This window comes from Capra hircus, chromosome 26 (genome assembly GCF_001704415.2).
Source record: "Capra hircus breed San Clemente chromosome 26, ASM170441v1, whole genome shotgun sequence".
Classification (NCBI taxonomy): Eukaryota; Metazoa; Chordata; class Mammalia; order Artiodactyla; family Bovidae; genus Capra; species Capra hircus.
Genome location: NC_030833.1, coordinates 281,566 through 294,252, shown reverse-complemented (window position 1 = coordinate 294,252; position 12,687 = coordinate 281,566). Strand labels below are relative to the sequence as shown.

Below are 12,687 nucleotides of genomic sequence, written 5' to 3'. Positions count from 1 at the left end.
CCCGGAGGCTGTGCTCTTCCCCGAGTCTGAGCATTTGGTTGAACCCAAGAGTGGAAGCGACAAACAGATTCAAGGGACTAGGTCTGATAGAGAGAGCGCCCGAAGAGCTGTGGATGGAGGCTCGCGACACTGTGCAGGAGGTGGCGACCAAAACCATCCCCAAGAAAAAGAAATGCAAAAAGGCAAAATGGCTGTCTGAGGAGGCCTTACAAATAGCTGAGAAAAGAAGAGAAGTGAAAGGAAAGGAGAAAAGGAAAGAGATACCCGTCTGAATGCAGAGTTCCAAAGTACAGCGAGGAGAGATAAGAAAGCCTTCCTCAGCGATCAGTGCAAAGAAATAGAGGAAACCAGCAGAATGGGAAAGACTAGAGATCTCTTCAAGAAAATCAGAGATACCAAGGGAACATTTCATGCAAAGATGGGCTCAATAAAGGACAGAAATGGTATGGACCTAACAGAGTCAGAAGATATTAAGAAAAGGTGGCAAGAATACACGGAAGAACTGTACAAAAAAGATCTTCATGACCCAGATAACCACGATGGTGTGATCACTCACCTAGAGCCAGACATCCTGGAATGTGAAGTCAAGTAGGCCTTAGAAAGCATCACTACGAACAAAGCTAGTGGAGGTGATGGAATTCCAGTTGAGCTGTTTCAAATCCTGAAAGATGATGCTGTGAAAGTGCTGCACTCAATATGCCAGCAAATTTGGAAAACTCAGCAGTGGCCACAGGACTGGAAAAGGTCAGTTTTCATTCCAATCCCAAAGAAAGGCAATGCCAAGGAATGCTCAAACTATTGCACAATTGCACTCATCTCACATGCTAGCGAAGTAATGCTCAAAATGAGCTTCCAACGTACAAGCTGTATTTTGAAAAAGGCAGAGGAACCAGAGATCAAATTGCCAACATCTGTTGGAGCATAGAAAAAGCAAGAGAATTCCAGGAAAACATCTACTTCTGCTTCACTGACTATGCTAAAGCCTTTGACTGTGGATCACAACTGTGGAAAATTCTTAAAGAGATGTGAATACTAGACTACCTGACCTGCCTCCTGAGAAACCTGTATGCAGGTCAGGAAGCAACAGTTAGAACTGGACATGGAACAACAGACTGGCTCAAAATTGGGAAAGGAGTACATCAATGCTGTATATTGTCACCTTGCTTATTTAACTTATATGCAGAGTACATCATGCGAAATGCCAGGCTGGATGAAGCACATTCTGGGGGAAATATCAATAACGTCAGACATGCAGATGATACCGCTCTTATGGCAGAAAGTGAAGAGGAACTAAAGAGCCTCTTGGTGAAGGTGAAAGAGGAGAGTGAAAAATGTTGGCTTAAAGCTCAACATTCAAAAAACTAAGATCATGACATCCGGTCCCATCACTCCATGGCAGATACACGGGTAAACAATGGAAACAGTGAGAGACTTTATTTCCTCGGGGTCCCAAATCACTGCAAGTGGTAACTGCAACCATGAAATTAAAAGACACTTGCTCCTTGGCAGAAAAGATATGACCAACCTAGACAGCCTATTAAAAAGCAGAGACATAACTTTGCCAACAGAAGTCTGTCTACTCAAAGCTTTGGTTTTTCCTGTAGTCCTGTATGGATGTGAGAGTTGGAACAAAAAGAAGGCTGAGCCTTGAAGAATTGATGCTTTTGAACTGTGGTGTTGGAGAAGACTCTCGTGAGTCCCTTTAACTGCAAGTAGATGAAACCAGTCAATCCTAAAGGAAATGAGTCCTGAATATTCATTGAAAGGACTGATGGTGAAGCTGAAGCTCCCGTACTTTGGCCACCTGATGCAAAGAACTGACTCATTAGAAAAAACCCTGATGCTGGGAAAGATGGATGGCAGGAGAAGGGGACGACTCGGGAACCACCGAGTCGAGGATGAGATGGTTGATGGTATCACCGACTCAATGGATGCGAGTTGGAGCAAGCTCCAGATCATGTAGGACAGGGAAGCCTGGCATCCATGGGGTTGCAAAGAGTGGGACACGACCGAACGAGACCCTTCTGGTGGGCACAGGGGATCCCCAGCAAGAGCCTGGACTAACTGAAAAATGCTGTGATACGGCAATCTGTCATCAGAAACACGTTTGGTCTTCATCCCTAATCCTGGCACGGACGTCCTAAAACCCTTGGGACTTGCTGTGATGAGTGTGACCCTTCACTGTGCGAAAGAGGTGACTCTGGGAAGGTCCCTAAGGATGGGGCCAGTTACCCACCAGGAATCGAGGGTTGGAACTTCCAGCCCCACACCCAGTCCTGAGGGAGGGGAGGGGGCTGGGGGTTGGATCCATCGCCAGTGGCCACTGCATGTCATGAAGCCTCCAGAGAAAATCAGAAGGCTGGGTCTAGAGAGCTCTAGGGCTGCTGAGCCCGTGAGGAGGTGGGGAGAGTGGCAGGCAGGAGGGCAGGGAGGCACCGCCCCCAGGACCCACTCACCTGGTGGTTCCCGGGCCCTGTCCTTTTAGGGTGAACAGTGATCCAGGGAGTGGCTTTTTCCCTCAGTTCTGTGAGCTGCCTGAGGAAAGCAATCAAGCCCAAGGAGGGGTGGTAGGAGCCCCGAGTCTACAGCCAGTCAGCTAGAGGCACTTCGGAGTGGCATCTGGAGAAGGGAGTCGTCGGGGCGGTCCTTAGCCCGGGCCTGCGGGACCTGACGCAGCCTGGGCAGGCGGTGCCGGGGCCCAGCTGGACAGCAGGTCAGCCGCTGGGGCCCCAGGAGAGGTGGGGACCAGGATCGTTAAAGGCCGTGGTCCAGAACCGGCAAGAGCCTGACCACTCGTGTCAGCAAAGACAGCAGACAGAAGGCCACACCCCTCCAGGGGACGCTCGGCGTCATCAGCCGTCGGGGAAGGAGAATGAGGGCTGCAGGCGACGCCAGGCGAGTCCTGCCAGGGGGAACAGGCCCCGGGCCGGAAGGCGCATTCGCTGGGGCTGGGGAGGTCAACCTGCTCGGCGGCCTGAAACAGCCTGGGGGCTTCTTACAAAGTCACACACACACGTGCCCTACAGCCAAGCCTTCAACAGAGGTGCTTACCCCACTCATGTTCACAGCAAGCTTATCTGTAACAGCTAAGAGCTGGAAGCAACCCAGAGCCCCCCAAGAGGTGCCGGGGAGTGGCGGAACTCCGCTCAGCAGCAAAGAGGAATCATGGACTCACACGGCAAGCGCCCCACACAAGCATGCTGGGCACAAGTGGCCTTCCGCTTGAACGAAACTCTGCAAAGTGCACACCATCCTGGGGGGTAGGGATGGAGGTGCTGATTCAACACCCAAAGGAGTTTACCTGAACACGTTAAATGTGATCAGCCACTGCATGAGAATCCACCTCAATAAAGCTGTTTCAAGAGAGGCCCTTCTGTGGCTGGAAGTGGCTGGCTGTGGGAGATTAAGCCCCAGCGGTAGCGGGCCAGAGGTCTGAGATTAAGCCCCAGCGGTAGCGGGCCAGAACACAGTCCCTTCCCCAGGCTGAGTCCCAGATCTGCCCAGTGTGCCTGTCTGCCCTCCAGATCTACCAGCCCCGGGTCCAGACCACGGGAGCCTCCCCCGAGCCCTGGGGATCCCCGGTCACCCCAGCTCCCGCATCTAGTCCTGTAGTCTGGAGGAGGAAGGAGGGAACCCTCAGGGAGGGACCCTGTGCAGTGGCCAGTGGGACCCCTGCCCACCGTAGCTTGAGACTCAGTTTGAGAAGATGCCAGGAGGCTGTCGCAGCCTCACAGGCCCCCTTCCCCTCTGCCACCACCCCAGCCATCCCCAGACGCACTCAGGTTTGTGTGCGCCCAGTCAGTAGGTGCTTGACCACTGGAGCGGGAGCACGGCACTGCCCCCCACCAGCTGACGGTCTGGTCGGTCCCGAGAGCTTCCGGGCCAGCGCCTGACACCTTCCCTCCTACCTTTCGGGCTGAAGGAATGGCCCCAGCCCCCTCTTCAAGGACCACCTTAGTGCTTGCAGCCGAGCAGGGCTAGCGCAAGCCCACGCCCACTCAGGGCTGCCCGGGAGGCTGGCGCACCCCCTGCAGGCCCCCTGCCCTGCGCTGCATCACCAAGGACCCCCACCCAGACCCCCTGTGTGCTCTCCCCACTCACGGGTCTCTCTACCTGTGTGCACTCTCGTTCCACATCCAGGGACCTGCCAAGCAGGTGACCCAAACCTGCCGGGAGGAAGGCCTTACCTCCCCGCTGAGGATTCGCCGGGAGTGGGGGGGGTTCTGCTCTCTGGGGAGCCAACAGCCTCCCTTGCACTCAGCACCAAACAGGCCTCTGTGAGTCAGGAAACTGCTACTGTTTAAAGCTTTGGATCCAACGCTGGGCACACCACCGCCCTTCTGCATCATTTTCATAAATGGGATGACCCCGGCCCTGGTCAGCAGAGGCCCACGCAGGGTCCCGGTGGGGCGAGCTTTGGGTGCTGCTGGGGAGGGCCAGGCTGGCTCATCTGGCCACCGGACGGACGTGTCTGCTGGTGGCCTCGGCAGGCTCGGGGGGTGTAGATTCCTCTCTGGGTGGGTGGTCTTCAACAGGCTTAGCACAGGTCTTCAGGAGCCAGCACCCCCTTCTTGAGGATGAGATTCCCGTAGAGGGCTGTCTCCCTGCACAAGGAGCAGGCTGAGGGGCAGGCGGGGATGGAGAGGCCCCAGCTGCCCGGACCACCGCTCTGGTGCCCGCCCGGGCACACCCAGCAAACCCCTTGCCTCTCTCATTCCCTGTGGGGTGTTTAGTCCAGGGGCAGAGGCTGCATGGAGGGTGGAGAGAGCTCTGAGGTGGGGAGGGGTAGGGACCCTGCTTGGCAGAAGTAGCGCAACCCAGTGGACCCAGTGGATCCAGCCAGAACTCACCCTGTTGCCACAACAGCAAAAGCCTTTTTCGCCCGCTCATAAAACGCAAACCTCTCCACCATCCCCAGGGAGAACTGGAAGGCAGAGCGGGAGGGTTGAAGCTCAGGCCCGAGGGCAATGGGAAACTGCAGGCAGGGGCCCCAAGGACACTGGCCTTCTGACCTGTGCGGACTGGGCAGGCAGGGACACAGGGGGCCGTGGTGGCCACCTGCTTGGGGCCCCTGAATCACCTGAGCTGCAAAATCCCATCGGCAGAGGAGCCTGGTAGGCTGCTGTCTATGGGGTCGCTAAGAGTCGGACACGACTGAGCAATTTCACTTTCACTTTTCACTTTCATGCATTGGAGAAGGAAATGGCAACCCACTCCAGTGTTCTTGCCTGGAGAATCCCAGGGACAGTGGAGCCTGGTGGGCTGCCATCTGTGGGGTCGCACAGAGTCGGACACGACTGAAGTGACTTAGCAGCAGCAGCAGCCCCCAGGGTGGTGGGTGGTGGGGCTACTGTCCAGACCAGGAGCCCCGGGTCCTTTCAGGAAGGACCTGCCCGGCCCTTTGCAGGACAAGGGGTGACAGGCAGCATCGGGCCAGGCCTCTGGCCACAAGTGGGAGCCAGGAGTACCCTGCTGTTCTCAGGATGGGGTGTGTGAGGACCCCCAGGCAGAGTTAGATGAGGGTCCCGGGAGGGAGGGGGTTGGCCAGGGCAGGAGCTCGCATAACCGTGGGCCATAGTTCCGGGGCCGTCTTTCACTTCTCCTGGGCCTCCAAGGCACAGAGGGTCACTGGGCCCTTTCCCAGTGGGGATCTTAGGCTCACCTCATAGCCAGCCCTGGAAAGGACGGACTGGTAGCTCGTCCACACTGGGGCCAGCAGGCCATTCTTCCTGTCGCTGGGCACCGGCTCCATGACCACAGCCTAGAGACGGAGAGGCTCGGCTCTGTGGCCACCCCCCACACCCTGGGCGCCCTCAGGGCTCCTCTGGTTGGCTCAGCGCCTCGGGAACACGCGTCCTCCCCACCCCCATCAGGGCAAGTGGTCCCTGCGCTCTGGCAGAGGGTAAGCCGAGGCCCGGAGCAGCCTTACCGGGCTCTGCACGTAGGTGTCCAGGGGTAGCAGCTGCAGCACGGCCTCTAGGAGCTGGGGGATGCCCAGGCCTGCGGGCAGAGGATGGCCTCAGACACAGGCGCGAGTGGCCCGCCTGGGGACACTGACGAGGTCACACCGAGTCTCCCCGCCGGAGCTGTGGCCCCTGTCTCTGTCTGCCCCTGCCCATCCCACCTTCACTCTTCCACACAGGCCGTTGGTGGTGACCCCAAACACGTGTCCACCATGAGGGGCAGCCAGGCCACTTTCTTGATCCCAGGAGGCCCTGGAAATGACCCCCTGAGATGATAGTGGGGTCTGGAAAGAGGCCTCTCTTGGCTGCCGTCAGACCTGCCCGGCTTGGCTCCAAGGCCCTCTGCTCTCCTGAAAGTTGGTTTCTGATTGTTAAACTAGCGTGCGTTCACGTACAAAACTGGGAAATACAGAAGCCCGTGAAAAGAAAGGACTGTCCCACCCTCAGAACATCACTGGGGGTGGGAAGCACCAGGCACATCCAAGCCCAGCCCACCTCCATTACCGTCAGGACTGCAAACCCCTCTCTTTCGTGTCCCCTCCAGGACCTGGTCCCGACCCCCAGTCTCACCTCTCACTGTCCCCTTGCGCGACCTGCCCTCCCCCCCACCCCCCACGAGAAGGTGAGAAGGCCGTTAGAGGCGTGTGACTGTGCGGACACCTGGAACATTTGGGGCCAGGGCGCCAGTGCTGGGTGGAGAAGGAAATGGCAGCCCACTCCAGTGTTCTTGCCTGGAGAATCCCAGGGACAGGGGAGCCTGGTGGGCCGCCGTCTATGGGGTCGCACAGAGTCGGACACGAATGAAGAGACTTAGCAGCAGCAGTGCTGGGATTCCACAGCAGAGCACAAGCTGAGCTCCTGTACTGGGCTGGGCACCACCGCTCGGTCAGGCCTGTTTCCCCATTTGTAAGAGGCCACCAAGTGCTGCGTGAGATGGGGCAGGAGGCCCAGGCTCCCGTCTGGGGGCGGGGGCTGCGGGGAGAATCTGCTGAGACCTCTTGGGTCCCTGGGGCAGTTCCTGCGGGCTTGGTGGAGGCGGGGCAGAGCCGCAGCACCCGGCGGCCCAGAGCCCCGCGCACCCCCCGACCCACGCTGCGGCAGGCGGGGCTCACCGTCGGCGCGGATCTCCTCCGGGCCGCCTCTACAGATGGAGCTGCTGGGGAAGTTCGCGTCTGCAAGAACTGGAGGGCCCGCACGGCCAGACATCAGCGCTGGGTCGGCTCACGTTCCTCGCGCCGCGCGGGGGGCACAGACCCGGAGCCGCAGGGCCGACGCCTGAGGACTCGCCCCGCCCCGCCCGGGTCTGCGAGCGCGAGGGACCGGAGCCTGCGCGCCCGAGGACTTGCGGGGTAGCCGAAGGCTGGGCGGGCTCCGGGCGCGCGGCCGCGGTCCCAGGAAGAGCGACCGACGCACACGTCCCAGACCAGCCCGGGCGCCGGCGGTGCGGGCCCGAGGGCCGCGAGCGGACGGGGCTGGAGCGCGGGCTGCGGCGGGGCGTGCCCGGGGGCGCTCGGCCCGGACGCCGGGCTGGAGAGGGAACCGGACCTGCCCGCCCCCGCCCAGGCCCGGCGCCCTGCCCGCCTGCGGCTCGCGGGGCCGGCTCTCCCGGAGGCCCGGACCCCGCGCTCACCGATCTCATCTCCGTGCCCCATCCGCGCCAGGGCGAAGAGCAGCTCCGGGGACAGGAGCGCGGGGATGCCCTTGAGCACCACCATGGTCGCGGGCCGCGGGCTGGCGGCCGGGGGGCGGGGCTGCGCGGGGCGGGGCGGGGCGGGGCTGCGCGAGGGGCGGGACCTGGGGTGGGCGGGGTCTGGACGGAGGGTTCCCCAACCAAGTGCTGCGGACCAGGGGTCGTTTGGGGAGCGGTGGGCACCAGCCCGTCCCAGTGTTGCCAGAACCAGTTCTAGAGAAACTAAGAACCACACTCGGAGAGCTGGAGAACTCAGATTTATCATGTCAGGGGGCCCGGAGGAGTTAACAGTCCAAGCTCTAAGCCCCGAGCAAAGGGGTTACAGAGTTTTTGGAGACAGACTATAGTAGGCTTTCTGGTGGCTCAGACGGTAAAGCGTCTGTTTACAATGCGGGAGGCCTGGGTCCGATCCCTGGGCCGGGAAGATCCCCTGGAGAAGGAAATGGCAGTCCACTCGAGTGCTGCTGCTGCTGCTAAGTCGCTTCAGTCGTGTCCGACTCTGTGCGATCCCATAGATGGCAGCCCACCAGGCTCCCCCATCCCTGAGATTCTCCAGGCAATCCACTCCAGTACTATTGCCTGGAAAATCCCATGGACAGAGGACAGAGGTCTCAAAGACCGAGCGACTTCACTTGCCTACAGTGGGCTTTCCTCATGGCTCAGTTGGTAAAGAACCCACCTGCGACGCAGGAGACCTCGTTTGGTTCCTGGGTCGGAAAGATTCCCTGGAGAAGGGATAGGCTACCCACTCCAGTATTCTTGGGCTTGCTTCCCTTGTGGCTCAGCTGGTGAAGAATCCCCCTGCAATGTGGGAGACCTGGGTTCGATCCCTGGGTTGGGAAGATCTACCCACTCCAGTATTCTGGCCTGGAGAATTCCATGGATTGTGTAGTTGCAAAGAGTCAGACACGACTGACCGACTTGCACTCTTTTTTTTTTTTCACTTGATAGTGGGCAACACTAGCTGTTATACGCTGGTTTAAACTAAGGGAACATCAGTCAAGATAGGGAGGGAGAAGCCTGACCTTTACGCTGACAGGCATGATTCAGCAGGTTTGCAGGGGCTGGGCGATTGCAAAGAGCAGGACAAGGGTGAGTGAGACAGCTCCAGTTCCTAGCGTTGTGAGTCCCCGCTTTCTGAGACTGCCTGATCCAGACCTTGCGAGGAGCAAGCTGAGTCACAGAGGCAGAATGAGCAGGAGGCTATGTAAGATTCTAACTTTTCCGCTTTACCAGCAGCTGCCGGTTTTGGGGGCTTTGGGACCCCACTGGGTCCAGGATCCGGAACCCCACATTTGTGCTCAGAGCCCCCCAGTGCCTTCCTTGCTCCAGGCCTCTGTTCTGCCCCCAGGCCTTGCTGACTTGCTCCCCACCCCTTCCAGCCCACAGGTCTGTGACGCCCTGGGGTGGAGAGGAGGGGGTGGCGGCATAGGGCTGACTTCTTTGGCCAACCCCTTCACACTGGAAAGACCCTGAGGACAGGTGGAGGCGACCTCCTCCCAAGTGCAGAGAGCACCCCTCCTGTCCCCCAGGTCAGCCTGCTGAGACCCCTCAGGGGCCTGGCTTGGGGCAGCACCCCTGCTCTGGACAATAGCTCTCTGACTCCACTCTTTGGCCTGGAATCCTGGATGCCAGCTCTGGGGTCACCCCTTTAGGTTCAGTCCTTCAGAGCTGGGAGCACCTACCACTCCGCTTCCGCGTACGGTGTCTCCACCTCCTGTGCACCGTGCTCAGAGGCTGGGAGAAGACACCCATCACCCCAAAGGGGAGGCCACAGCCTCAGCCTCCAGGGCTGAGTCAGGACTATGGTCCTGAGGACTGATCTTGGCTGCTGTGTGTGGACAAAGAATGTCCCTGCCATGTTCCCAGGTGGCCCTGTTGCCAATGCAGGAGACGCAAGAGACACGGGTTCGATCCCTGGGTCGGGAAGACCCCCTGGAGGAGCGCATGGCACCCCACTCCAGTGTTCTTGTCTGGAGAGTCCCATGGACAGAGGAGGCCGGCGAGGTCCAGTCCATAGGGTCGCAAACAGACAAGGCTGAAACGACTTAGCACGCGTGCACACCGTGTCATTGAGAGGGTACCGAGGCCACCGAGCCTTCAGCCACTGCAGCTGCACCCGAGTTGCGCCCTGAGGGGGTTTACTGCGGAGAAGAAAAAGTGATCCTGGCCCTAGATAGCTGAAGTGAAGTGAGTGAAGCCGCTCAGTCGTGTCCGACTCTTTGCGACCCCATACACTGTAGCCTACAGGGCTCCTCTGTCCATGGAATTTTCCAAGCAAGAGTACTGGAGTGGGTTGCCATTTCCTTCTCCAGGGCACCTTCTCAGACTGAGGATCGAACCCAGGTCTCCTGGATCGCAGGCAGACGCTTTACTGTCTCAGCCACCAGGGAAGCCCCTAGACGGCTGAGGTGCATCTTAAAGGCATGATTCCGAGGAGCCCAAACGCTGGCATCTGCCCATACAGAGGCACTGAATGCATTGAGACGTCTGCTTTTCTTTATTAGCAATGACCTGCTGCTGCTCCAACTATAACCGGTTTTTTGTTTTGTTTGCAAAAACTCCCTATATACACTGGCTCCTCTTGTTACCTGAAAACTGGGTTCGCCTCTCAGTGAGGTCGAAAAGGCCCCACCAAGCTGGCAAAGACGATGAAAAGAAGAATTTATCACTCACAGCAAGTAAGGAAAGCACGAGGGATTTTTCCCACTAGCAAAACTGGGGAAGTTTTAAGCTAAGGGCACCACCAGAGGGGCTTGAGCAGAGAATTCAACATAAAACTGGAGCAAAGGTCAGGTCAACAGAGCCCAAGCCTTTGTTGTCTTAAGTCAGGAGGGTCAGCATCACGAGCCCACCCTCCACCTGGGCGGGAGCCCTAGTTCCTGCAGAACTCAGAGCATTGTCGCGTTCATCCCTTGAGAAGGAGTCCTGCATTTTCTCCGTTCCTGTGTCCCCTTGTGCCTTCAGGGTCACTGATGGCTGACCTGTTCAAGGGCCAGCACCATGACCAGGCCTAGATCACAAGGCGGCTTAGACCAAAACGGGCTGTCTTACACCAAGAATGCCTCTTATGCTGTGAAAGTGCTGCACTCAATATGCCAGCAAATTTGGAAAACTCAGCAGTGGCCATAGGACTGGAAAAGGTCAGTTTTCATTCCCATCTCAAAGGCAATGCCAACGAATGTTCAAACTACCGCACAATTGCACTCATTTTACATGCTAGCAAGGTCATGCTCAAAATCCTCCAAGGTAGGCTTCAATATTATGTGAATCAAGAACTTCCAGGGTACAAGCTGGATTTAGAAAAGGCAGAGGAACCAGAGACCTGATTGTCAACATCCATTGGATCTTAGAAAAAGCGAGAGAGTTCCAGAAAAACATCTACTTCTGCTTTATTGACTATGCCAAAGCCTTTGACTGTGTGGATCACAACAAACTGTGGAAAATTCTTCAGGAGATGAAAATGCCATACCACCTTACCTGCCTCCTGAGAAATCTATATGAAGGTCAAGAAGCAACAGTTAGAACTGGACATGGAACAACAGACTGGTTCTATATTGGGAAAGGAGTACGTCCAGGCTGTATATTGTCACTTAGCTTATTTAACTTCTATGCAGAGCACATCATGAGAAACGCTGGAGTGGAAGAAGCACAAGCTGGAATCAAGACTGCCGGGAGAAATATCAATAACTTCAGATATGCAGATGACACCACTCTTACAACAGAAAGAGAAGCTAAAGAGCCTCTTGGTGAAGGTGAAAGAGGAGAGTAAAAAAGCTGGCTTAAAACTCAACATTCAGAAAACTAAGATCATGGCATCTGGTCCCATCACTTCATGGCAAATAGATGGGGAAACAATGGAAATAGTTAGAGACTATATTCTTGGGCTCCAAAATCACTGTAGATTTGACTGCAGCCATGAAATTAAAAGATGCTTGCTCCTTGAAAGAAAAACTATGACAAACCTAGACAGCATATTCAAAAGCAGAGACGTTACTTTACTGACAAAGGTCTGTCTAGTCAAAGCTATGGTTTTTCCAGTGGTCATGTATGGATGTGAGAGCTGGACCATAAAGAAAGCTGAGCGCCAAAGAATTGATGCTTTTGAACTGTGGTGTTGGAGAAGACTCTTGAGAGTTCCTTGGACTGCAAGGAGATCACATCAGTCAACCCTAAAGGAAATCAGTCCTGAATATTCGTTGGAAGGCCTGATGCTGAAGCTCCACTCCTTTGGCCACCTGGTGTGAAGAACTGACTGACTGGAAAAGACCCTATGCAGGGAAAGACTGAAGGCAGGAGAAGGGGACGACAGAGGATGAGATGGTTGGATGGCATCACTGACTTGATGGACAAGAGTTTGAGAAAACTCGGTTTGGTGGTGGACAGGGAAGCATGGCGTGCTGCAGGCCGTGGGGTCACAAAGAGTCGGACACGACTGAGCAACTGAACTGAACATGGTATCAGTCAAGAAAGCCATTCCTGCTTCTTTCTCTGGGGACCCCCTGCCCCATCTACTTACACTCCCTCAGCTCTGTGGAGCAGGCCCCTCACAGCACTCTGAGAGGATGTGTCCAGGGCTGCAGTCTTCAGCAAGGCCACTGCATAAGGCACGATCCTCAGCTTCGGGCTGTGCACTCTCTTTCATGGACGCGCGTAACTGTCCTCCCCAAGTGGCAGCACCGCCACCGTGCTGTGCGTGATGTGCCTCCCGAGAAGCGGGTCTGCCTCCTTTCTTGAGCCAGGTGGGCCTCTGTGACTGCCTCCAATAGAATATGCTCTACAAGCTGCTGCCTGGCTTCTGGGGGCATGTCGTAAAAGGCAGTGTGGTATCTCCCTGCAGAACACTTGCTTTGGTGTTAAAATCTAATAAACTTGGCAATAATTTGTTAGGCAGCAGTAGCTGACTAATGCAGATGGCTCCTGTGCCAAGACGTCAACAAAAATCCTGCTACGCCAGCCTCGGCCTTCCTACCCCCCTGCCCCCCAATCCATGCGCTCAGGATAGAGGGCAGACCCCAGTTCAGATGCCCATGC

At 56.8% G+C, this 12,687-nt stretch overlaps 1 protein-coding gene across 2 annotated transcripts; it reads right to left on the bottom strand.

The window, feature by feature from the left end:
• FUOM (fucose mutarotase) lies at nucleotides 4,277–7,708 on the bottom strand. Of its 2 annotated transcripts, XM_018041721.1 has the most exons (6): nucleotides 7,594–7,708; nucleotides 7,076–7,144; nucleotides 5,930–6,000; nucleotides 5,663–5,761; nucleotides 4,851–4,924; nucleotides 4,277–4,604 (listed from the first exon to the last, which is right to left on the bottom strand). In XM_018041721.1, exons 1-6 carry the CDS (start codon nucleotides 7,676–7,678, stop codon nucleotides 4,538–4,540), a joined length of 465 nt encoding a protein of 154 aa, XP_017897210.1. In that variant the 5' UTR covers nucleotides 7,679–7,708; the 3' UTR covers nucleotides 4,277–4,537. The 2 variants fall into 2 exon arrangements, with proteins under 2 accessions (XP_017897210.1, XP_017897211.1); XM_018041722.1 differs by lacking the exon at nucleotides 7,076–7,144.

What these genes read in the sequence shown, in the direction of transcription:
- FUOM (XM_018041721.1), bottom strand. Translation starts at nt 7,678, where the DNA reads ATGGTGGTGCTCAAGGGCATCCCCGCGCTCCTGTCCCCGGAGCTGCTC. An exon ending in GGGGCACGGAGATGAGATCG is followed by an intron (nt 7,145 to 7,593) that starts GTGAGCGCGGGG and finishes CGGGCCCTCCAG; the next exon opens with TTCTTGCAGACGCGAACTTC. An exon ending in TTTGCTGTTGTGGCAACAGG is followed by an intron (nt 4,605 to 4,850) that starts GTGAGTTCTGGC and finishes CTCCTTGTGCAG; the next exon opens with GGAGACAGCCCTCTACGGGA.